This window comes from Maniola hyperantus, chromosome 20 (genome assembly GCF_902806685.2).
Source record: "Maniola hyperantus chromosome 20, iAphHyp1.2, whole genome shotgun sequence".
Classification (NCBI taxonomy): Eukaryota; Metazoa; Arthropoda; class Insecta; order Lepidoptera; family Nymphalidae; genus Maniola; species Maniola hyperantus.
In genome coordinates this window covers 11,025,480-11,052,401 of record NC_048555.1, presented here as the reverse complement: position 1 = coordinate 11,052,401, position 26,922 = coordinate 11,025,480, and the positions used below count along the sequence as shown (strand labels likewise).

Below are 26,922 nucleotides of genomic sequence, written 5' to 3'. Positions count from 1 at the left end.
TTAAAACAAGGCATTTAAGATCCAGTTTACTGTAACGCGGAAGTATTTCGACTCTCGAATTTGGTTTGGTTTGGTGAGACGTAAAATCTTGTACTACGGGTACAGAACACATAATAGTACCTACAGTACGCAAGCATAATATTTTACTTCTCACCAACGTTGATGATAGTATTTGAGAGTCGATACACTTTAGCATTAAGGTAAAATGGCCCTTAACGGGCTTGTTTTAACGCACCAGGTTAGCGCGGGGGCTGTGTGGGTGTGCGCGGCGTCCCCATCCCGATTGCCATCTCGACCTGTCGCGTACTATATCTACCGAAAGGCATCGTAAATCCCCCAGGCGGAGCTTCGCGCTCGCCGCCCCACCCGGTGACGCCGTAGCGGCCAGTAGGGCCTACGCAGCATAGTCAATCCAAAATAACACACACACACAAAAAAAGGAAGGTAATTACTGCAGTTTAGTTCCATGGTTTTAACACGGTGTGGGTACCTATAGGTTTAATAAAAGAATTCGTAAAAACAAACTTTTATTTTATCATAATTTATTAATCTAAATGAAATAACATTATTTTATTATTACGTATATTATCCTTTTAATTATAAAATCTGTAATTCATTATAGATGGTACCGCTTGACTGAGACGACTCGTATTGTAGGTTGCAGGTTGCGGGAGAGTGGCCAGTGACATTGAATTTCTTGATTTTTATGTCAAACAAAGTATGTCACCCTCCCGCAATCCGCAGCCTCACGAGCTGTTTTCAGTGAAACGGTAGACCGTTATTTATCACCGGTAGCTGTTATACAGCTAATAACTCCTTATTCAAAAAATAAAACAGTAAAGTTATAAGTAGTACATTATGGTACAAGTGTGTAATGTTGGTGATTACCGCTGAGGAGGTCAATAATACACACGTGTATTGGTGATTTGATTAGACAGATACACTTTCGCATTTATAATACTAGCATTGAGTATGATTTACTGGATTAGAATAATTAGAAAAATAATAAGAGGCTTATAATTTAGTATATTTTTTCTTGCGAAACTAACTGAATAGTAAAATATATTTAGGAATTCAGTTTTATTAGGAAAACTTGAGCTTTCATTTTTCATAGTATTAACCAAACCATTCTTTTGGTCCATTCTTGTATGAAATTAGTTCAAAACCTGTCCTACCGTCAAAGTACAAAGTACCTACCATCCTTTTTCTAAAAATTGGTTTTAAGTCAGTGCCAAAAAATGTGCGAATATCGATAAATTGATTGATATTGATAAAACTGAGGTTTATAGAACACAAATGCGCTGTGGTTAGATAGGACCAAGGTTATAAGTTATTTTTTATTTTTAGTTTGGATCTACGAATAACGCAGCATAGTACGTAGGGGCCCTAGGTACTTTTTCGTAAACATCAGTTTTACCCAATTCCCAAAACTACTTTTTGGGGTTAGCCGCTTTTTAGCAAAAGCACGGCAATTTATTTAAATGTATTATTATTTGTGTTTTTAACACTTTTTTCAATATTACTATGAAGTACTTACAGTCATTTGGTGCTCAAAAAGGGGGTTAATTGGAAAGTTGGGGCGCCAAAATAGTGGTGCGAACGGCAAAGATACGAGGTTGCAAAATAAAAATTCGGACAAATTCGGGCATGTCGAAATCTATAAAATCACCAATTTTCGAAACTCCCGGAAACTTTCCAGGCAAAACCACCAAATGACCGTACTATACGATTACCAAACACATTAATATATTTCATAGACAAAGAGACAGCATCAAAATTGTTATTTATTCCTTGTTCTGAGTTATTTATGTAGATTGTAGATAATCAAAAGTCTAAACAGTGCGAAACGGACGGTTGTTTAGCATAGTGGCAGTGTGCCTACCTAAATGAAACCTCCTTTTAAGGCTTATACTCCTATTGTACCTAAATAAAATAGTTGAAACCTATGGACCATTTGCATAAGTATCGATAGAACAATTGGCTAATAAATAAATACATTTCGCTGCCGTCTCCTGTTCTATAATTTGCTCCTAAATAACAATGACTAGGTATTATATTATATTATTTACACTTAAATATAAATTTGTGGAGAGTAACGATTCAGAATTAAATTCAAAGAACAATAATTTACAATTAAAGCTATAAAATCGAAAACATGCCCTATCTAACAAATGGAGTTATAATATAAGAAGTATATAATGTAAGCGCTTTCTTCCGCAAAGAGCAAGCGGGTGAGATTACACCGACGACTTTGCAATGTTCGTAACGGCTATGGAGCCTGGGGCTGGCGATTTCAGCGGTCAGCGATTTTTCACGGTTTTGGAACCAAATAAATCAGCGCCACCTCTTAGATACTAATGAACGACCCGTCTGAAATCCACACGTCACTGAGGTTGCATTGGTGCTAAATAAACATTGTAGGACCAATGAATCAGTGCCATAATGCTTGTTCAATGGCCCTGTCCTTACGAAGTAATATAATATAAGTCAATGTCTGGAAAATAGGAATGATGAGGACGAAATGACATTAGTCATCACAGGAAAAATTTCACTTTGACGCTCGTATCTCCTTGTCTTTCCTCAACCAGGACGATGAACTCATCCTCATAATAAATCACATCTTGTAGAATGATGCGTTGTTTAGAGCAGGGCGTGGCGTAAACGTGTCCGACAGTAAAGCAGAAACGCCAGCAGTGCTGCGATGGCTGCTCCCGCTATAAGCGTGTCTTCTCTGCGTGAACCACCCGCTCGCTCCACTACAGCACTCTGAAATAAGAAGTTTAATGATTATTATGTTGAATGAGAAACTTCAACTGTGGCTAATGGCAAATCCGTACCGTACCACCCGCGCCATATCATTTTGATTTTTGATCACAGATTAGAGAAAAATTTTGACGTTTCTGTTCGACGCCGCGTTAAAGCCGAATAAAGCATGGATTTAATATCCGCTTAGAGGTTGTATTTAACCAGCTTTTTTATTTTATTCAGATACAAGTTAGTCCTTGACCGCAATCTCACCTCATCGTATAAGTAATGATGGGAAGTCTAAGATGGGAGCGGGCTAACCTGGAAGGGGTATGGTAGTTTTTATTAAACCCTAACCTTTTGGTTTCTACACGGCATCGTACTAGAACGCAAAATCGCTTGGCGGCACGGCTTTTCCGGTAGGGTGGTAACTAGCCACGGTCGAAGCCTCCTACCAGACCTTACTTACAAGACCATCAGTCTAAGAAGAAAGCATTCTATTAATGGTAAAGATAACTTAGACTTACCCATCCTCCATGCTTGATAGCCCACGGTGTTGCGCACTGGGCAACATGTTTGGCAGCCCAGTCCGCTGCTCGGCACCATCCTCCAACCCTCACCGCTCGAGCTACCACCTCGCACAGGAACGCCAGTACGACCAGTGCTCGCTGCTCTATGTGAACACAGGCCTGGAACATAAAGATTTGCAACTTGCAATTTCTTTGCCTTTAAGCGCTGGCAGGCTAGTGGTTAGGCCATCCGCCTCCTATTCGGGAGCTCAGGGGTTCGATCCTAGGCACGCACCCCTAAATTTTCGAAGTGATATGCGCTTTAAGCAATTAAATGTATGCGGGGCGTTCCCTCGATCTCCGATGAAGTCTCTGTAAAGGTAACAAGTCCTTTACTAGAGTAAGTACGACTAGTACTTACTTGACATAACTCTTGCATGATATCCTCAAACTCCACTTCATCAAGGCACAACAGAGGTATATGCTCAGCTCTCGATGCTAGTCTTGCTTTGGCCTTAGTTTCCCTGAACCTTCGAGCAGCTCGCTCAAGGGCTCTCCAGTCTCTCCAGTACATCCACCAGCCTCTGAAAAATCATCCAGACTCAAAAATCAGACTGAATAATGATTCAGACTCAAAAAAGATTTTAAAGGGAAACGATAAGGTAAATGGAAACATTAAAAAAATATGGCTTCACGGGCTAATACTTCAAATCGTTTGCTAATATCGTGGCAATCGTATTTTCCGGTAAGTAGGTACATAGATTTTTGTTTATCAGATGGACATCAGATTTGTCTTTATCAGGCTTTTACTAAGATGTTTGTATGACAAACTATTTGCTCCCTTTTGTAGACTTAGACCCACTTGTTTGAAATTTTAATCTTCTCGTATGACCGCAACCTCTTGTTACAGATTCGTTAATTTTTATTCAAAGATCCTCTCCCATGCTACAATTTACATACTACGTTTTACATATAAATGTTCTGCCTTCTCAAGTTTCATAGTGAAGTTTACCTCTGGTCAGGATTAGCAGGCGCAATCATACAAGGCGGTGGCCTCAGCTCCTCAAGCCTCAAATGCTGCAGTAGCATCGCCCTGAACAGCCTTACCCCCTTTTCCTCTTCCTCACCCTCCAGATATGGTCCTGTCCAGTGCCCCTGGCAGTCATCTCTCCTCTCCTCATCTAGAGAGACCTGGCGACGAAGTGGTGCTCTAGGTGTGTTGTATTCTTCTAAGGATTGAACACTGCGAGCTGGAACAGACAAATACTTTTAGCGGGTACCAAAGTCACTAAACTCTTTTTCTGAAATCTTCTGAAATTTCTTAGTGTCAAACGATAATACCGATAAGTTTGTCTCGAAACTCCAAGCAAATTCTAGTCGGAATCTGTTTCGCAAACGAAAATTTATACCCAGGGTAAAGAAAATTTTACAAAAAACGAATTTGTGGATGTTTTAGATGATTATCAGGGTAGGCAAAATTGTATTCAAATAATTGATATTTTAGTCTTTCAAATAGATGCTTTAGTAATACTAAATATCTATTACAAATCTTGGCAACATTTTTCAAAAACATTTCTCCACGTGTACCTCCACGTGTACTTATATCAATAATTACATAAAGGAAAAGGATGAATATAATTAAATTACCTATTATATAAAAGACAGTAAAATGCAATTGAAATAAAATCGTCTATCTATAGTCAATATATTAAATAACATCTATCGATTCAAGTAAGTAAACAACTGAGGACTCGAAACACAGAAATGCAAAGCAAAACCACGCAGACCCTATTGAAAACACATTCCTTAACAACGACATTGTTTTGTTTAGACATTAGACACGATCACCCCTTTCACACAATTCAATTAAATGACTGACAACGACCTCGTGCAAAAGTAAAAGTATTATGTTAAGAAAACAGAAAAAAACAGTTTAAGTTACCTCCCACAGCCTTTGATGGAGCAAATGCCATAACTGTTAAAGTAGATGCTAACCTAAGTTCACTACACTTGTTTCCTTGGAGCCAGTACTAGGAATGAGTGTAGACACTAAACATGAGTGACCTTGTGTATTATATGTCACGTCATGCCCCTGACACATATTTGTGGGCATGCGCAGTGGGACTGTCTCTAAGGGAAGTTCGAAGATGAAATATTTGTTGCTGAGGCCTCGTTACCAAGTAACTTAACTATTAATGAATTGCTTTCAAAGGCAACCATCGTGAAATTGCTTGTACTCAACACTCCCCGACTTCTTGCCTACCTGCTCCAGAAAAAAATATAATATTTATACTAGGTCTTAGTTCATGAAGGCAGATAATAGTTAGGAATAGCATAGTTACCTTTTCACGGCCCATCCAATTCGCCAAATTGACGACAGATAACCTGCACGAGACAAATATACATAGATAGGTACCTATGCTACTTTTTAGGCTAGCGGGATTTTTAACGAACACGCGGACAAAGCTGCAGGCATCATCGAGTATTGCATAAAATCGAAATAGGTACCTATTATTTACACTTTTGAGATGAGTAAGTAGGTAGTAATGAGGTAATGGTGAAAATTTTACGTCCACTTAAAACAAAAGCTACGAAAAGGAGAAGTTCAAAATGCGCCGGTCTCAGAAGAAACCTATCCAAGCTTATAAACCGTTACGTAAAACATTATCACTTATCATCATCACAACCTATTGCCAGTCCACTACTGAGCAAAGGTACGGTGCGCGAGTCTGACTCGCACTTGGCCGGTTTTTTCTTACATAGAATTAAACCGTTAAGTACATAGAATATTTATACAAATTGGTAAATTGTCGAATGCTGTTTAATAGTCAGTCTCAATTGGTTATCGGAGTCGGGAGAGCGGGTCATTGTGCAACTCCTATCGTACAGGAAGCGCCATATTTGTCCGGATTATAAATGTCGCAGAGACATATCGAAATCAGGACTTTGATCAAAAACCTGTGTTGAGTCCTGAAGTTTGATCTTAAACCTGAATTAAACTCAAACCCCAAATAAGTTGGACTATAATATTGGGTATGGACTATAATAGTCCATACAAAATGACTCCTCACGCACCATTTTAACTCAATGGATCAACTGTCATGTCAAAAGTACGGTTCACCTTTAAAATGAGAACTAAAATCCTACTTTTGACATGAAATTTGACACAAAAAGTTAAATTTTACGCGTTATACCATTTACAGTTCTTGATTGTCAATGGAAATTGTAAGATAATGATTTAATTGGTGTGAACTTAAAGGTACATGGGATCGAAATGCACCCTGGTCTTAGAAGAAGCCCACAACTAACGCAGCCAGGTAAATATGGTAAAGAATTAGAGAAAGTATGGATTTTATAATTGCTAAAACATTGCTTGCAGATTCTTCAACATTTAAGTATATGTACCTATTTAATTGTGTTTCTGTCAAAAAGCTGCATTTTGTTTTCAATCTTAGTTGATGAAAAATTCTGAAAAAAAAAAAGTAATAGTGTTAATTAAAATAATGGAGTCATCAATTTAAATGTATGCTAATAATTATCATTTCAGTCTAAGTAATTCACACTTTGCCACAACAAATTTTAACGTGAAGTTTTTTTTTAATTGAAAATATTACAATAAAACTTAAAGCTAGCCTTATCTAATTACTGTACAAATCATGTCTACGTGGAATGGTGCCAAGAATATTGGCTGCACTTTCGCGCTGGGCAGCTAGGCTGATCCCCTAGAAGTTACTGCAGCTAGACATTTGATGAAAACCCTAATTTTTGTCATTACCCTGCGACATACATACAGAAGAGATAAGTCAGTAACACTGTGTACAAACCGACAAACCAAACGGTTAACTATACGGAATTTACTACAAAACGGTATTTACGACAATTGTGATAAGCTAAAATTTCAAAATGATCTTCAACGTAGTTTCATTACAGAATTTGGTGTAAGTGATGTTTAAAATGATAGCAAAATGATTACGAATTCAAATAAAGGCAGCAAACGAAAAGTTTCTATCGATAACTTTATCGATAGTCGGGATACCCAATGTTGTAAACGGATTTCGTATTTCGCGTGCGTGTGTGGTGTTGTTTCCTTATTAATACAAGCGTACAATTATGTGGACAATGTTGAAATTAATAATATTCTCGATATGGATAATAGTGCGGTGAAAAGTGTTATCGATATGAAAATAGAAGAAAAATTTGAGGCGTATCTACTTCAAGTAACTGGTACTACTTCGCATAGGCTAAAAAGGGATGCCATGGTTGTAAGTAGATGATTAAACATCATACATTTTCCTGACTTCTTAAATCTTAAAAATGTAGGAGATTCTAATTCTTCTTCATCATAGTTTGTAAAATTTTTTGGTCTGAACTGGTGGGAAGCGTCGACCGTGGCTTTTTAGTACAGACTACAGACTGAAACGACTAAACTGATACCCAATGTTACAAGGGCAGTTAAATTTTAAAAGATATTATATTAGAAATCGCTTTCTTTATTGCCCAAGATTTTTCATCAATCTAGGTTTCTCAGTGCTCGATTAACTGGATGAAAAATGGTTTTTCTAAATTGTCTTATACAGGATTTATTCCAGTGGAATTTTCGGCATCGTCAATCGATAGACATCCACTGCTGGACACAGGTTTCTTGTAGACTCTTGAACCCTTTTTTGGTCTTGTGGCGCTTGTACCCAGTAGTTCTTTGCGACTCGTTCATCTTCTCGAGTCGACGGTCACCTTAAACATGGGCACTCTAAAAATCCGCAACCACGATACCTCGGTCTTAAAGGTAGCCGTCGTGGTGCAAAGATTAGTCAGCCTATTGATTTTGTTCATGTAGTAGCTGCTTCCAGGGACGCCGGGTGCTTGTGATCGGTATAATGGGAGGCTCTTTTCATGTCACCGTTTAGTGTCATATATCCATTACAACACCGCCACAGCCGGCTCCATTGTTCTTCTCAATTCTGAACTTTTATTACTGATGTCAGTTAATACTTAATAGCATACAGTCATCTGAATGAGCAGCCACTTAAGACTGGTAAGACCGCGAACCATCCTCCTATGCAGAGACGGTCATCCCACTATATCATAAACTAGCAACCCGCCCCGGCCTTGCATAGGTGCAGTGTAGATACTAATGTGGTGTCAGTGAGATTTAAATTTTCCTAGGGATCTCTAATTTTTTGAGACTTAAACTTAATACCTATAAACCTTCCTCTTGAATCACTCTATCTATTGGTGAAAACCGCATTAAAATCCGTTGCGTAGTTTAAAAGATCTACGCGTTCATACATACAGGCAGCGGGAAGCGACTTTACAGATATCGTATCGAAAGGCATGGCCAAGGTCTGAACCCGTACGTAGTCGAAATTCTACGGATACGATTGCGATTTGCCTCCTCATTTCTAATTCGAACCGCTAAGATTTTAACACCTTTCCAGCATCAGTTCTCCCCTCAAATTATAATATGGGTACCATCAAGTCAAGAGTGAATAGGTATCTTCTAGGCAAGCGCGCTCCATCTTAAGCTGCATCATCACTGGCCACCAGGTCTGATTGCAGCCAAGCGCTAGTCTATAAATTAAAAAAATATCCTTCAATATAATATGACTTTTCTGGTAGAAAACATCTTCAGTGATGCAAGAGGACTACACGGAAGGCCCCCATGTAGAGTTTTTCGACCCCAAGATAAAGTCCCAGCTGGAGATGAAAGACACAAACGAGATGAAGCGGACTGGCGCTAAGGGGGCCGCGCCTGGAGGTGACACCTGGGTGTGGCTGACCAGTTACTCGAGAGTACCAGTAAGTTTAACGATGTCTGAAGAATTAGACTTAGGATTGAGTTAAAACGAGACAGATTTATGGGAGAGATATAGCTCTGTCTCGTTTTAACCCTGTCTTAAATCTTAGCTAAGTCAGAGTGCGCTCTATAGATGTCACCCTTAGACATTTATATTTTGTATTTATTTATTGATTTAGTAGCCTACAAGTTTTCATGGTTTCGTACTCGAAGGGGCCCAACGGGATCCTATTACTGAGCCGCCCCGCTGCGTCCGCCTGTCCGTCAGCGGGCTGAATCTCGTGTACCGTAATAGGTCTTTCCGGTTCACGAGAGTTGAAATTTTCACAGAATATATATTATATTTCTATTGCCGCTATAACAACAAATATAATAAAAACTTTAAAATGGCCGCTATGAAAATTGAAAAAATTAAATGTGTTAATTCTTGTACGATGGTACGGAACCGTGGTGTGCGAGTCTCTCTTAACCAATTTTTATGGCTATCGTCAACAGTCAACCTACATACACATCACAAAAGTCAAAAGTCAAAAGTCAAAAGTCAAAAGTCAAATGATTTATTCAAAATAGGTAATAAATTACTCTTATTGATTGTCTGGTATAGTGTTAGATTTGTAAGATAATATAGTGGTGATAATTATAACGCAAACTTAAAACTAAAGTTCACAATGTTTCTTTTTTCAGTACAAAGTAGTTCAAGGCTTCTGCAAAGCGACGCAGGATTATTGTCCACCTGGTGTGCGAGGACCCAGTGGCCCTACGGGGCCTACTGGACCGAAGGGTGAGAGAGGAGACCCAGGTGCACCCGGCACATCAGGAAGTCCAGGGTTAAGAGGTCCTGGTGGACCACCAGGTCCAAAAGGTTTGTAGGTATTTCTGTTGCTACCAGTTAGTGTTGAAACAAAAATCGCCGTTGAGGGTTTGTCAACTTAAACCTCGAAATATTAGCAAAACAGCGGAAAAAATCTCTGAATCATGAATAAGAATATATTTCCTTAGCTTTATTTCGCCGTTCGAGGCAAGGTGCCCAGAACACTGGCTGCGTTATTATTAAAAAACTCGCCTACGGCTCATTATTTAAACTTACATTACAACTCGTGTTTTAATACCACCCATTATGCAACCGTTTCATAAACTACTATTAAAAGTAGGTGAACCACTATAGTTTTTGACCTCCGTTGTTTAATTGCTAAATGTCACTGAATAGGTGAACGTGGTTTCCCTGGCAATCCGGGGCTAGATGGACGAGATGGAGTCCCTGGTGAACCAGGCTTGGATGGCTTATCCGGTAGGAATGGAGCCGACGGCGCCCCTGGGAAGGACGGGCGAGACGGTATTCCGGGCAAAGATGGCAGCCCCGGGAAAAATGGAAAGGATGGGAAAGATGGTGCGTATGCAGAATATACAATTATTTTTATTTAACTTATGCTTTAGTTATTACGTATCCTAAACAAAACAATTTTATTTGCATCTTCTAGGCAAGCGCGCTCCAATCTAGACCTCATCTTTTCTCAGGCATGATTATCGTCAAGCGCAAGCCTCTCAGTACACTTATTATAAATACGAAAGTGTTTGTTTGTTGGTTTGTCCTTCAATCACGTCGCGACGGTGCAACGGATTGACCTGATTTTTTGCATGGGTATAGTCTGATCATGGGTATAGCTAAGACCTGGAGAGTGACATAGGCTACTTTTTATCCCGGAAAACCAAAGAGTTCCTACGGGATTGTTAAAAACCTTAATCCACGTGGGCGAAGCCGCGGGCAACAGCTAGTCTCAAAATAAAATTAATCTACCCCAGTGAAACTGACATATATGAGTTGATCGATAAATAAGTAGTAAATGTTCAATTTCAGGTCGACCTGGAGCTCAAGGGCCTGCTGGTGTAAGAGGGCCGAAGGGGGACCGTGGTCCGATAGGACCTAAAGGCCAGCGAGGGAATGACGGACGTGACGGACTCCCTGGCAAACCCGGCTTATCGATCTACAACTACACCAAAGAAAACCAAATGTTTATACCTCCTACTTTTGCACGTTAGCTCTTTATTTTGGTATATTTCTACATGACAGATACAAGCTGTGATAGCCTAGTGGTTAGGACGTCGGCCTTCTAATCAGAGGTCGGGGGTTCAATTCCGGGCACGCATCTCTAACTTTTCAAGTTATGTGCGTTTTAAGTAATTAAAGCATCGTGAGGAAACCTGCATGCCTGAGAGTTCTCCGTAATGTTCTCAATGGTGTGTTAAGCCTACCAATCCGCACATGGCCAGCGTGGTAGACCCAAACCCTTCTCACTCTTAGAGGAGACCCGTGCTCTGCAGTGCGCCGGTGATGGGTTGATCATGATGATGATGACATGACAGATATTGAATTTAATTTTTAAAAATTCGTCATTGGTGTTGCGGTAAGCTACTAAATATCATTTGCTTTACTGAACATACACACATAAGAAGGAAAACATCGCGAGGAAACATCCATGATGCATGCATGATTTCACCATGATGTGATTCTTGATGGTTTGTGAAGTCTGTCAATCCGCACTTAACCAACGTGGTTAACTATGACACTTCTTATTATGAGAGGAGGCCTATGCTTAGTTGGCTGACGATGAGTTGAGATGATGATGATGATGATGATGGTTGCGATTAAGTTTCCATGAGTTCAGAACTAAACCTACCACCCCGTCCTGGTGCATATGGAGTTCCCAAGTGCTATATTTCTCTCTCTCTCTTCTATGAGATAGAAGACATTTGCCAAATACTTACCTTGCAATGAGATGAGATTTCCTAAAGTATTTACAACTGAAATACATTTTAGTGGACAACCCAAGGTTAATAGTGAGAGAAGGCGACACAATGCGAATAGACTGCAACCCGAAGGCCTTCCCCGAGGCAGCTATCGAGTGGAGAAGAGCTGATGGTACTCCTATTATACAGGTAACGACGAATACCAGTATTAAGTTATCAGTTATCACACATTGTTATTCTGGTCTTTGACTTAGGTACCTATTTATCTCTCTCTGTACGATTTTAAGAATGTTCTCTGGAGTCAAGAGAGTCAGTTTGATAATTATCTAATGATAATAAAAAGTCATCCCTATTAATAGCTGGTTGAAAGTGCAAGTTCCCTAAGGGCTCTTCTGTGGAGACAAGGCGCGTTGCGCGTCGCGTGGTGCGTTGCGTTACGCGTCGTACTACGCCAAATTATAACAAGCAAACGCTTTCGCATAAACGCTCTCATATTTGGCCGCGTCTCCAGAGAAGAGCCCTAACTTCTTGATATTTTTTCCAGAATGTCTCAACTTGGTCTTAACCTAAGTATTCAATTCTTTCTATTCTCTTCAAATCGTTATAAAAGCTGTGAAAAGCTAGGCCAAAACTTTTTGCCCAAACACTCTGATGTTACGAGTAGGTATAAACGTTTTGTAAATCTGAAAAGGACAGAAATGAAATCAATCGTAATGAATATTTCACTGATTAGAAACTCCTGTTTCGGGTCCAAAGTTAGAGTCTTGCGCGCCTGTGGGAGTTCTATGGTCCTAATTTTTCCAGGGCTCCTGGCGAGACGCGTCAGTAAGCGGACACGTGTTGAACATTCCGAATGTGTCGCGATGGCATACTGGCAAGTATGTTTGCCTCGCCAACAACGGCATGCAACCGCCTGCCAACCAGACCACAGACGTGGAAGTTCACTGTAAGTAGATTACACCACATAATTGGGTATAAGTCCCGCAAATTTGAGCCTCAATAGCTCAACCGGTATAGGAGTGGACTGAAAACCGAAAGGTCGACGGTTGAAATCCCGCCCGTTGCACTATTGTCGTACCTACTCCTAGCAAAAGCCTGACGCTTAATTGGAGAGGAAAGGGGAATATTAGTCATTTAATATGGCTAATATTCTTTATTAAAAAAAAAAAAAAAAAAATTGCAAACGCGCGTGGCCGCCTTTTTAGTGACGTCAGCACTAGACTGAAGTTTCAAGCTGATGGTATATTTTTACTTAAATTTACGTCAAATGACGTCAAAATGAAGCCACTCTGGCACTCTTGTTATTGTTTTGCTTTTATTTCAGTCAGTCCATACATACGGGTCCCGAATAACATACTCTACATCCCACATAACAACAAAACGGCCAAAATTGAATGCGAGGTAAGAACGTGGATATATACACTCCGAAAAAACCGGCCAAGTGCGAGTCAGGCTCGCGCAATGAGAGTTCCGTACTACAGTCGTATTTTTCGACATTTTGCACGACAATTCAAAAACTATGATGCATAAAAATAAATAAAAATCTGTTTTAGAATGTACAGGTGAAGACCTTTCATATGATACCCCACTTGATATAGTTATCTCACTTCGAAAGTTGAAAATACTAATTATTAGTTCATGACCACAATTTAATTTTTTTTGTGTGATCTAACCCTAAATTTACGGTTTTCAGATTTTTCCCCAAATGTCAGCTATAAGACCTACCTACCTGCCAAATTTCATGATTCTAGGTCAACGGGAAGTACCCTGTAGGTTTCTTGACAGACAGACGGACAGACGCACAGACAGACAGACAGACAGACAGACAGACAACAAAGTGATCCTATAAGGGTTCCGTTTTTCCTTTTGAGGTACGGAACCCTAAAAATATTCCTCTTTATACCAAACTTTTTTTAACCTAACCAAAAACGACTAACTATCGGCGACTTTCTCTCTCAAGAAACGCACAATAAATGTACATTCCGTGTAAACGAAAGAGATGCGTATATCAAAAGTTGTTCTCTAACTGTTCACACTGCCGGCGACGACTCGCTTTACTAGTTTTGTCGCTGAGCGACGAGCTTTCAAAAATAAACTCGCTCAGCGATATTCGTTCAGCGATGCTCGCTCGCTTGAACACGTGTGACGCGCGCGCAGTTTTGCACAGGACTGAGCGACCGCGGGCGAATAGCGCGAGTAATCGCTCGTCGCACTAAGCACACTTATAGCCCGGCGACAAAACTATCGAAACTACACACTCACTTCCCGCTGATCGCCAACTCGTTTAAGTTTCTAGTTCTACTCGTTTCTCGTTCATCGTCGGCGGTCGGACCACTGCCTTAGGCTACAAGTCCCTCAATCCTGCCTACTTTTAATTAAAATGTTGGTTTTTTTTAAGATCCAAGCGTGGCCAGAACCTGTTCTAGCATGGGAATGCGATGGGCTAACTCTAGAAGGAGCTCGCTTTAAGACGGATGTTGCTACCACCGGGGACCCTTGGAGATGGATCATGCGGCTCGAGATAGCGAACTTCAGGGAACACGACCTCAGGCTTTACAGCTGTGTGGCGAAAAATGAGCTCAATAACAAGACTGTTAAGGGCCATATTAAATTGATGTGTGAGTTTCTTTATTGGTTTCTCATTCATCTTCTGATATTTGTCTACCCGAAGACTACATACCATCTATCTAAAAAGTAATACTCGAAAATTATGACCAATATTTCGCAAGTTATTATAAAATAGTTTTAATGATTTTGTGTTTTTCAAAACCGCAATGTATAGTGCGCAAAACTCGGATTAATGCCCCGCCTACGACGCGGCATTGACTGGCCTACTTACGCAACGTTCATTACAAACCATCTGACTGACGGAAGAGGTCATCTAGCGTCAGTCAGATGTTTTATTTGCAATATAAACTTTTACAAAATTATAGGATTTTTATATTTTTTTCGCGTCTTTTTTTGTCGTCTCATATCAGTAATCATCAGTTATATTACTTGTTTTCATTTTAACCAGCGTTCTGGTTACATCCCGTATTTGCCACATTACTCTCCTAATATTTCAACAGTCATCAAATCACAAATCAAATTCAATTATCAGATGCTGGCCCCAACCAACAAAACCAGATCCAGCAGCCCATGGAATTCGGTTCTCCACCACCTATCCTCACTTCCTACGAAGAGCTGTGCAAGGTTCAGAAGTGCCCGTCCTGTGCTCGCTGCGACCGAGCTTTGCTGCTCATCTCTACTATGAACTCCACTGCTGGGTACAAGCTGTCGAGGAATCTTAGTAAGTTGCTTTTACGATGAGCATGATGTATAGAGCATACTTTGACTTTGATTTCACAAATACAGATTTTTATTGTAAAATAGAGTCATGCTTAATAAAAAGCAAAGATGATGTCTAGGTTTGAGCGCGCTTGCCTATATGCCTATTCACTCTTTCCTTGAAGGTTTTAGGTTGTACGTGGTAGAAAATACGGAAGGACGTAGGGCATTCCACACCTAAACGGTCCGTAGCAGAAACGTTTCGAGGAAATCTTCCTTCATCTTTTCTAATAAAGTTATACGAAAATCTCAAGTGGAAATGATAGGTCCAATTGGGTATTTGACTCCAATTTTTTTTATTACTTTATTATAAACTAGGATAAAAATAATGACGTAAACTGAAAAAACTAATTAAATCGATCAAATAACAAAAAAGTTATAAGCATTTAAATATTTCTGATTAGACAGAGATAGCGATATAGCATTTTGACGTCACACCTTACTAATGCCATAATAGCTTCGTGCGGTTTCATACAAATTTTCGTTTTGCGAGAAAGGGATGGAAGACCCTCCCACTCCAAAATTAAAATGCCTGTAACTTTGTAAATCTTTGTTGGATTTTAAATTTTTTTCAGCGTACGTCATTATTTTTATCCTAGTTTATAATAAAGTAATAATATTTATCAAATTCAAAAGTAGGAAAATACCAAATTGAGTCGGTATGGTAAAATAGCTTGAGCTTCCAAATCTAAATATGAATGGCAAAGCAATAAGACCAAATCAATTGTTGCAATTTGTAGTTCAGATAAATTCGTGTTTGGTTTCTTCTGTATTTGAATAGAGGAAAACTTTACATACATACGTCGAGCGGTAGCGAAACCAATGTAATTAATCTAAGTTTACTTATTTCATAGAAACAAAATTTGAGGAGCAATTCAACGACCTCTACGATGTCGGCCCTACATAAAAGCTGATTGCCAAATAAATCTGTTTTCAGATTGTCAACTATATGCCATCGGCAAACCCGTCTACCATCGATATAAAGAAGAATTGTTTGGAGCGTGGTTAAGAGACTCCAATGCCACTGACAGTCAGGTATATTGGTACAAGAATCGATTGCTGGCAGAAGAAATTTGGAAATTAATAATTTCTAAATTAGCTATTAGCTAGTCTGGTATCGTAGGAAGCTTTAGGCGTGATTATCAAGTACTTTAAGTGTGTTAAATTCTCTACAAGAGACCTATGTCCAGCAGTGGACGTCTTTTGGTTGATGATGATGAAGATAATGATGATGATTAAACGTTCCAGTACAGTCATATTGTGGCAGAGTTTAAAAAAAGGTCATAGCCTTTTCAGGTAGTCCGCTTCCACCTTAGACTGCATCACCACAATGCAAACAGCCTTTTTCATTCCAGTACTAGATTTAGTGAACAATATTTACAAGAAGCCCAAGAACGGCTGGCTAATTTTTTGCGCAAAGGATCAACCTAGCTGTCCAGCGTGAAAATGCAGCCAGTATTCTTGGCACCATTTCACGCAGGCATGATTTTTACGGTAATTAGATAAACAAATTTTTTAAAGGCATATAAATCTAGAGGCCTATAGATAAAAATGATGCATAAATAGTATAAATACTGGATTACTATTGGAATAATGTTAACTTGGCTTTCTCAATTACAGAAAGAGAAACTCTGGACAACACAAGAGAATGACGTGGAAAGACTTCGGGAGTACAGGAGCAAAGCTAGCTTCAAGTCCGACCAGGTCGATGAGTTCCATAAGCTGCAGAAGCCATTTTTTGTAAGTTTTTCTTTCATATCTAAAAAAACTAAAATTACTTTAGAGAAAGCACTGATGTGTAGATTGGAGCACACTTGCTCAAAAGAAGAAGAAGATTCTGTGGCAGGACGGTGAAGAAGGAATAAAACTGTGAAATTCCTGAATACACTCAACCAAAATATGTAGGTACAATACGCGGCAGAAAATAATGTACATCGACCTTTAGAAGGAGATAGCGGATTTGTAGAGCATTATCTCTGTCGTTGAGACCGACAAAACGTCATATAGTGGCAGGACAACGCTCTACAAAGCCGAAATGTCATTCTATAGGCCGATGTACAATACTTTCTGCCGCGTACTGTACTATGTCCGTTCGAAACCCTACAAACAGGCGGCATTGCGTCGGTGCTGAAGATTGAGCAATTTCACCTGCGTTAGTCATAAGAGGAATGTGCAGTGCTCAGACAAGCTTCAAAGCGCTTACGAGCACGAATAAATCAAGATTGTAATCTTTTGTTTTTTGTCAAAATAAATAAAAATAAAGATGAAGGGCAAGGCTTCGGTCCCGGCGGTTCTCGGTGAACCGCCGGGACTCTAACGCACCGAATTGGAATACCAATGGCAACTGGCATGGCAGTGATGACGGCAAACATTGAGAGGGAACCTTTATGCCTAAGAGTTCTCCATAATGTTCTCAAAGATGTGTGAAGTCAGCCAATCCGCACTTGGCCAGCCTGATAGACTATAGCCAAACCCTTTTCATTCTGAAAGGAAACACGTGTTCAGTAGTAAGCCAGCAATAGACTGATGATGAAAGCCATGCCAGGTGCCAGTAGAATTCTTGAACGAACCTGAGCCTGGTGAAGTAAGGCGTGAAGTACCGATAAACCTTTTTTTTTATTTTCTGGACGTTCAGACTTCAGACAAAGTTTGCATTGCCTCTAATAGTTTGAACTGTATAATTTGCAGGGTAACGGTCATGTAGTGTTCAGCGGATCGTTCTTCTACCAGGCGAACGAGTCTGGTAACCCAGGAGACATCATTCGCTACGACCTCACGCAGAGCAGAATCAAATCAGTACACTTGCCCCACGCTGATGGGAGACTGTATAGTGCCCAACACAATCAGGTAACAAGCAATGCAATGTGGTGTCTTTCTATTGTCTTCCTCTTCTTATTGTCTTGCTCTTCGTATTCTCTTATTCATTATGTCTTGCTCTTTATATTGTCTGTTGTTCCTATTGTCTTGCTTTGCATATTGATTTACTCTTCATATTATTGTATTGCTGTTCTTATTGTCTTGCTCTTCATATTTTCTTGCTGATCATTTTGTCTTGCTTTTCATATTTTATTGCTTTTCATAGTGTCTTGCTCTTCTTATGGTCTTCTTCTTAATATTTGTAATAGCTATAGTATTCTTCATACTCTAATTACTCTTAATGCTCCTCCCACACTTCCTATTGACCATTATTTTGGATTTAGTCATTTCGTAATCAGTTCAAAAATTTCTGATAACACGCATTACTTGACTTAAGCAAGCGACTTTTTGCAACATTCTAAAATTGCCTCTTGTATATTCTGCTTGGGATCGATCTTTGAGCCCACTGCATTATTATCCCTACCATTAGTTGTTAAATGGAAAAAATCAGAGAAAGGGTATAGAAAGACTTCGTTTTTGTTGCCAGGTGGACTTCAGTGCAGATGACAACGGCCTGTGGGCAATCTACTCAATAGCGGAGTCGAACAACACCGCTGTCGCCAAGCTGAGCTTTGACCCCAACAGAGACGACTTCAATATCGACTACATTTGGAACATCTCTTTGAACCATAAACAAGTGAGCATATAATTATAACCTTGGATATTAGGTATCAAAGTCTCATACGTCGAGCTCTATAGATTGAGTTAGGTTTTGACGATCCCCGTAGTGCAATAGTAAGCGTCGTGGTATCATAAATGGGAAATCACAAAAACTGCATTTTGGTAACTAGTAAAAACTGGTAAAAATCGAGTGGTGATGATTCTAATTAATCTTCCAAGACAGCGCATGCTTCGCTTCCATCATGTATTGCATCGTCTCCTACCTTTTTTTGTTCACGGGGGAAATCTTCTCAAGATACGCGATCTCTTTGAGAGATCGGCGCATATTAAGAGGCTACGGAAACGTGCGCCGGAGTCTCTCTTGCGCGACGCCCCCCTCATCCTGGGGGATGCAATCGATCATCTCCTACCTTCCAGGCGATCCTAAGGATCGCTTAATGGAAGGTATAGTTTTTATTGGCAGGTTTTCACGGCCAAAGCCTTTCACTAGACCAGACCGGAGACAATTTAGAAATCATTGTCTAAGTTGCCCCTACCGGGAATCTGGGACCTCCCATTTATGTGATCACAACGCTAACAACTGAGTTGACGTTAGTATGACCCTCTAATATTACCTGTTTACCTACCTGGGAAAAATAGATTATAGGTGCCTACTTCCTGTCTTCCAGATGGGCGAAATGTTCATTGTATGCGGAGTGCTATACGCCCTGGACTCAGCCACAGAACGAGAGAGCAAAGTGACCGTGGCCATAGACTTGTACCTCAGCAAGCCGGTAGAAGTGTCCCTGCAATTCACCAATCCATTCAGAAAAACAACGCAACTGGGTTACGATCACATGCATAAGGTAAAACTGGGTAAAACCTACCAACCACAGAGTACTTTGTAAATATGCTACCAACTCATGAGTTTACTCTAGGACTGGACTTATCAAGAAGTCCTTTTTTACAAATGTCGAGCAACAGCGGCATCCATATTTCTTGGCGAGAAGCTTTTCGTGTCCATTTCACGAACCTAGATTGAGGTTTCCTTGATTGCGAGATTCTGTAGAAACAACTAATCATTGAGCGTGTAGATAAGGTCCTTACAAATCCAAAAATTAAAAAGTTCCTTATATTTTATTCCAAAAATTAAATTATATTTTTATAATTCAAATTAAATTAAAGTGCTAGTAGATGAACATCACTTTTCAGTGGGCAGACTCACTGATGACTCCTAGCGACATCTCTGTTAACGATACGTCAACTTGAAAATTTTTGTTTGTTTATACAGGTTGTTTTTTATTTTGACTTGTACGCTTTTGTGAAATATTATAGTTGGTTATCTACGATAGTATGAATTTTGATAGTAAACGTAGCTTATGAGTTTCATAATTTTTGTAAGGCATGTGAATAAATATTTGTATGTGATGTCCTTTTGTGTAGTTACTATTAGTAATTTATAGATACTTAATAATATCTAGAGGAAAAGTTTGTTTGTTTGTTGGCAGGTAATCGATAACTCTGAAACTGCTAAACCGATTTTAATAATTCTTTCACAGTAGAAAGCTACTTTATTCAGAAGTAACATACTATATAATAATGTACCTATTATATGGGTATATCAAATTTTACGCAAGCGAAGCCAGGCAGATCAGCTTTAGTAACAGCTAATAATTAAAGAAAGAAAGAAAAGACGTTTATTTACCAAACTGTAGTTTAATTAGTAATATTAGTAATTAATATTTCTAGCCTTTACGCGCAATTTGATTTGCTTAACGATAAATACCGCGCCATGGCAAATATCCATAAGTACCTACCTATAAACAAGTAGATAAGTACATAATTATTCCAAAACGTTTTAATTTTTTCAGGAGCTGTATTCGTGGGATCGTGGTAACCAGTTAACTTATCCAGTCAGATACAACGAGATACCTTGATGTTAGTAGTAAATTACTACTTAGGACAAGTAGGTACTTGGGATAAAAGGAACTACTGTTTAGGGAAATTACTCTTAACTAGTGCATTGCTTTAATTGTGCCGTTTATTTCTACTTCAGTGTTTAAGAGATACTCACTCTAAGGCTAGGGACAAATCTATCGTAATTTCGCGAGCGGGAAAAAATAGTTGAATTTTCTATGGCGTTTTGTCTGCGTCGATGTGGCGCTTTTAATTCGTGCACATGTACATACCTACCTATTTAACGGATATTCACTATAAATTTATCCCTAGCTTTGTCTAAGAAATACGGAAATCTTGCGGAATTTTGCGTGTGGAAAATCGCGTGCGGAATTCTTCTTCGGTTTTGTCCGCATAAATTAAATATCTATTATGTAATTATCTATTTCGCGAATTCCACGTGCATTTTCCTTGGTACCTTTACGCTAGATTTGTCCCTAGACTTAAAAGCAGAATTTACTGCACGCTATAATAATAAAGATTAGGAGATTTTATATTTTATAACCAAGTATTAGGTACTATGAGTTTCTAGTAAAATGATGAACGCCATACCTACTTGTAATTTTTGGAAGTATTTTTTATTTAAATTCGAGGTTCATTGTTTTTCGTAATTGTCACAACATAAAATAGGAAAAATAATCTTGGCTGATGGAAATAATAGTGGATTCTGTTGGATAGGAAATAACCGAGTACCTTTCCGTCAGTCATTTTAGTTGAAATGCATTAAGTATAACGAAAAAACAATTGTACAAAATGTAAAATAAGTAAATGATATTTTAATAAAATTTATTGCAGAGAAAACTATTTTTTGTCAGCCCAATAATTTTAAACAACCTTTTAAAAAATAAGGTCATTTTAAGTTTAATAATTTCAAGACGATCTTTGCGTCTTAAAATTATCATTGTCTAAGATATTGTTCAAGTAGGGTAGGTACCTACATAAAAAAAGTGCGAGTCAGACTCGCGCACCGAGGATTCCGTACTACAAAAGAAGTAAAACGGTAAGAATAACTTTTGCTAACAAACCGAAAAACTAACTTGGTTTGTACAGGTTTATTATCAAAAACCTATGGTTAGTCAGAAAGTTTATTTTTCCCGAAATAAAGAAAATATTTTAAAAATTAAGGACACCTTAAGCTTTAAAGTCTTCATATAAGATAACATTTAATTTCATTGTATATTCCACAACCATTTGCATAAACTACACTTTATTATCGAACATACCCTCAAATGTGAAGAGACATTTCAGAATCCAAGCTTCGATATTTAAAACTTTAAAAGAGCATACAAAAAACAAAGCCTATAGTGCCTACCCTAGCGCTAGCAGGCCATTAATATCTAGGAGTCGGAACTCAAAAGCTATGCCCACTCCGACCCCCGTCATTTTTCGCCACAATAGCTAGCAATACATTCCGTGACTTGGCAGAACTTGAGAACTGCCCCTTGCGATCAATACGTGCGCACAACGCCATCTAGCAGCCATCGCGCAGCCAAATTACAGTTTAATAGTTCATTAGATCCGACAAAAATGGCGGGGACATACAGTTTAAATTCGGAACACGCTATCGATTCGCGGTTTGCCGCGATTGGCAAAAATGGCCGTCGGATTTTAATGCTCGTTTAAATGCGCGCTGGGATCCTGCTGAGAAATTCCGCTATCGTAGTAGGTACTATTAGATTTGTATTTTGTACAAATTTGATGTAAAATCTATGAAAAATTTTTAATTAGTACCTACCTAAGTATATAAATAACATTAGGACGTACGTACCTACATTGAGAGAAAATATTTCCTTCTGATTTTCTCCTTCTAAAATCGTTTCTTTTCAGAAGGAAGAACTTTTCCTTTATGATTAACTAACGATTCGGAAAACTGCGACATACCTACCTACGGAAATCTGGTAACGAGAGTTCTTACTCCCTTTTGAAAGGAAACGCATTTGGAAGAAGAGAATGTGAGGAAAATTCTGTCAGTATAGAGATAGGTAAGCTATGATAGCCTATACCTATCCCGTCCGCCTCCTAATGGGAGGTCGGGGGGTTCGATCCCGGGTACGCACCTCTAACTTTTCGGAGTTTTTACGTTTTAAGTAAATATCACTTGCTTTAACGGTGAAGGAAAACATTTTGAGGAAACCTGCATGCCTGGGAGTTCTCAATAATGTTCTCAAAGGTGTGTGAAGTCTGCCAATTCATACTTGGCCAGCGTGGTAGACTATCGATATCGCCAAACCCTTCTCACTCTGAGGGCCGTTCTCTGTAGTAAGCCGGCGATGGGTTGATCATGATGATGATGATGCATGGCTGAGTTCTCCGTAATATTCTTAAAGGTATGTGAAGTCTGTTAGTCCGCACTTGGTCAGCGTGGTCAAAGCCCGTCTTACTCTGAGAGGAGATCCGAGCTCTGTAGCACAGAATAATTATAATAGTACTCTGTAGTGAGCCGGCGATGGGATGATCATGATGATGCTAGAGATAGGTACCTAATTTAGTTGTAAGCTACGGAAAGTGTCAAACAAACACTAAAATGAACTGCGCTACGGTGCCCACTCTTATCACCACGAGTGTGCCATTTCAGTTGCCCACGGATGATTTGGAGTTGGTCAAATGGGCGAAGCCAATTAACTTTATAATTGCGAAATTGTGTCTGTCTGTTTGTTACCTTTACACGGCCAATACGCTAAACTATTTTACCTACATACCTACAATTTTGCAATTAATAAATGTAATCTAATCTAATTCGATTTTGGCGCTATGTCTAGATCTAGCACGCATCTCGGGGATGGACGTCTACTTTTTGTCCCGTTGTAGATTCATCTATTGACATCTGCGACAGGTTGACATAGCAATCGGGGTGGGGACGTCCCGCACATGGCGCACAGCCCCCGCGCTAACCTGGTGCGGGATAGCGCGGGCGCTGTGCGGGTGTGCCCCCCCCCCCCCCCCCCCCCCCGGGTACCCCGAGTGCCATGTCGACCTGTCGCGTACTATAGATGATAATATCTAAATACCCATGTCTTCATAAACTGGATGATGCCCACACGCCGAGTGGATTTAAGTTTGTTTTTTTATTCAGGTTCAAGTTAGCCCTTGACTGTAATCTCACCTGGTGGTAAGTGACGATGCAGTGTAAGATGGAAGCGGGCTAAACTGTAAGGAGTATGGCAGTTTTTAATAAACCCATGTCCCTTTGGTTTCTACACGGCATCGTACCGGAACGCTAAATCGCTTTAAATAGTTCTTTGAAAATCCCATGGAAAACGATTGTCATGTCGACCCTACCTATATAAATGTAGACAACTCAAAAGGAAAATGTTGAATATCTAATTTAGGTATCTACGTAGACATTCAGATTTCCGAGACTGTAGAGACCTAGAATAGCGTCGTCGAGCCCTGTCTGGGTCAATATTAGGCCACCAGATATAAGGGATGCTTAATAATTGAGCACCTGGGTATTCTAGTGAGGAGCTAAATTAAAACTAATGATTTAAAGCTTATTTCGTGACAACGACCCATGCAACTGGGTCAAAATATCTTCTAAATACCTATATAAAAGGAAAAGATGACTGACTGACTGACTGATCTATCAACGCACAGCTCAAACTACTGGACGGTTCGGGCTGAAATTTGGCATGCAGATACGAGTATTATGACGTAGGCATCCGCTTAGAAAGGATTTTTGAAAATTCAACCCCTAAGGGGGTGAAAGTTGAAACAGGGTTTTAAAATTCGTGTAGTCCACGCGGATGAAGTCGCGTGCATAAGCGAGTTGACAAATAAAATCAAGGTAGTCAAGTTCATCATGATGACTAATATTCCCCTTTCCCCTCCAACTAAGTGTAAAGCTTGTGCTAGGAGTAGGGTACGACAATAGTGCAACGGTTGGGGTTTGAATTGAACCGGCGACCTTTCGGATTTCAGTCCGCTCCTTTAACCGTTTTGAGGCTCTAGGAGTATGTATTCTATAAATTAAAACTGTAAGTAGATACCTTCCTGTATAATGCTTAATTTTACTTTAATCCATCATTATCACCATCATTGTCAATCGATAGACGTCCACTGCTGGATATACCTAGATCTCTTGTAGGGATTTCCACACGCCACCTCTAGCGACTCGTTTCATGTCGTCTGTCCATATACTAGGGGTCTTCCAACGCTGCGCTTTCCGGTGCTAGAGCTATGTGAACTGCCCATTGCCATAGCATAGCTCTCTCCATTTTTTTTTTTTTTTAACGCTGGGAAATGCGTTTACGCAACCCCCCCCCCCCCCCCCCCCCCCCCCCTCCTGAAAGCCAGCCAGCTAACTAGCCAGCCAACCAACTGGAGGGAAGGTATGTGGGACTCGCCGGCCGAGAGGCGACCGGAATACCCACTACCCAGCGGCACTCCTGCGCGTCGCCTGGCGACTGGGTCACGGGAACGCCGAGAAACCTCCCCCCAGATTATTAGCCATGTTACCGGGGTGCACCGGCCCGAATACTGCTCTTCCCCTCGGATGCCCGAAGGGACCAGCAGCACCTAGGCACACTGGGAGGTTACCTGGCTGGCACCCCGAGTGAGGAGGCCTAAGCTTTCTTATGAGGCCCATAGTTAGCGACCATGTCTAGGATCCATAACGTCACAATTACTGCGGAACACTAAGAAGATATATTTCCAGAGGATCTCTGAAGCGGCACAACACAGATCAGCTGAGTGGCACGTAGTTCGTATTATTGTTATGTACCTACACTGTTATACCTACGTACCTCGCACTCCGTCCGAGACATAGATATGAAGTATAATACAGCTTCTGCAGCGCTGCATTGTGAAAGTTAAATAAGCGCTATTCAGCGTTTGTGATTCGTCTGTGTTCAGCGAAGCGGTGCGCTGTAGTGTGGTGTGGTGTGGTGTAGTGCGGTGCGGTGCGGTGCGGTGCGAAGCGGTGCGTTGCTGTGTGATGTGGTGCGGTGCGCTGCAGTGCAATGTGTTGGGTACGCTGCGCTGCGGTGCGCTGCAGTGCGGTGCGCTGCGGTGCCGTGCATGCGGTGCGCTGCGCTGCGGTGTACTACCATTACTTGCACTACGGTGCGGTGCGCTGCGCTACGCTGCGGTGCGGTGCGTTGCGGTGCACTGCGGTGCGCTGCGTTGCGATGCGGTGTGGTGCGGTGCCACTGTCCGTCTATCCGTCCGTCCCGAGTACCCTGTTGTCTACATAGGTAGGTTATCACAATCTTACAACATAATAATATTCAGTTATAGCACAGTATGTAGGTAGTTCTAGGTACCTACCTAACTATCTACAATGTAAAAGTAACAACAATAAACCAAGCAAAACCAAAGAATGTTCAACCGCTGTCAATGGCTTCATATTAGTGAGCCTACGCCTACCTGCCTGCTATACAAACACGCCCGCAATTTTGCATTAGCACAAAAAAATTATAAACAAATAAAGGTCATTGTACGTTCTTGACAACTCAGCCGCTGCAGCGCTTGATCGTCGAATCTCAGCTGAGTCGCTGTCGGACACCTGACGTCGCGGCCCTTCCCCTCCCGCGCGCCCACCGCCCGCCTCCCCGCCGCCATCAGCTGTTAATGTACCCCCACCACCTTTCCCCTTCGTTTGTGTAATGCGAGGAGGTTAGACCCGAATGGATTAGGACCCTGCTTGCTTTTGTGTCATTATTTTTTATGCCAACTTGTTAATGTGAGGAGGTAGGTGTCTACTCTAAATTTTTCTGCTTACATTTAACAGTTCAAAAAAATCTACGCTGCAATAAAATGAGGTCATGCGGTATACATTACTAATAGATCAAACCAGTCAAGTTCTCAATTTTGATTGTAATTGTTGCGGCAGGCAATAAAAATACATAGCGCAAATGCAAAGTTTCAACTCTCTACCTAGTAGGTAGTTACTAGTTACCAACCTATTACGGTTCATGAGATACCTACATCCAGCTGACAGACAGGCGGATGGATGGACAGACGAACGGACAGCGGAAACTTGGTAATAGAGTCTTTTTGGCAACCTACAGGTACGGAACCCTAATATGAAAAATAATCAAATGTACCTACCTACCACGGTACCTACTTATCACGCCTTGTGAATAATTTTCTGATATGCTTCACTATAACCGTTATCGGCGAAAACATTTGGTGAATAATTTTCTGATACGCTTCACTATAACCGTTATCGGCGAAAATGTCTGATCGGTATAAAGTTATAATGGACGATAGGCCCGCATCCAAATGCGTAATTTCAGCAAAACAAAAATGCCAACTTTTAATAATATATCGCACATTATGCCTGCCAAATGAATAATTTATCGGAGTGTGTCGATTTAGGGCGCGCATCCC

At 40.3% G+C, this 26,922-nt stretch overlaps 2 protein-coding genes across 2 annotated transcripts; one reads left to right on the top strand and one right to left on the bottom strand.

The window, feature by feature from the left end:
• Window positions 1–546: 546 nt before the first annotated feature.
• On the bottom strand, window positions 547–5,333 carry LOC117991806 (uncharacterized). The gene is made up of 5 exons (XM_034979417.2): window positions 5,197–5,333; window positions 4,267–4,504; window positions 3,676–3,838; window positions 3,273–3,434; window positions 547–2,766 (listed from the first exon to the last, which is right to left on the bottom strand). The coding sequence occupies exons 1-5, from the start codon at window positions 5,225–5,227 to the stop codon at window positions 2,641–2,643; spliced, it is 720 nt and encodes a 239-aa protein (XP_034835308.1). The 5' UTR covers window positions 5,228–5,333; the 3' UTR covers window positions 547–2,640.
• Window positions 5,334–7,047: 1,714 nt separating this feature from the next.
• On the top strand, window positions 7,048–21,383 carry LOC117991799 (uncharacterized). Its single transcript, XM_034979407.2, has 16 exons — window positions 7,048–7,516; window positions 8,871–9,050; window positions 9,733–9,910; window positions 10,256–10,435; window positions 10,904–11,080; window positions 11,864–11,982; window positions 12,598–12,739; window positions 13,118–13,194; window positions 14,192–14,411; window positions 14,894–15,082; window positions 16,058–16,155; window positions 16,741–16,860; window positions 17,809–17,967; window positions 18,524–18,673; window positions 19,326–19,502; window positions 20,508–21,383. Exons 1-16 carry the CDS (start codon window positions 7,220–7,222, stop codon window positions 20,571–20,573), a joined length of 2,529 nt encoding a protein of 842 aa, XP_034835298.1. The 5' UTR covers window positions 7,048–7,219; the 3' UTR covers window positions 20,574–21,383.
• The last annotated feature ends 5,539 nt before the right edge of the window (window positions 21,384–26,922 follow it).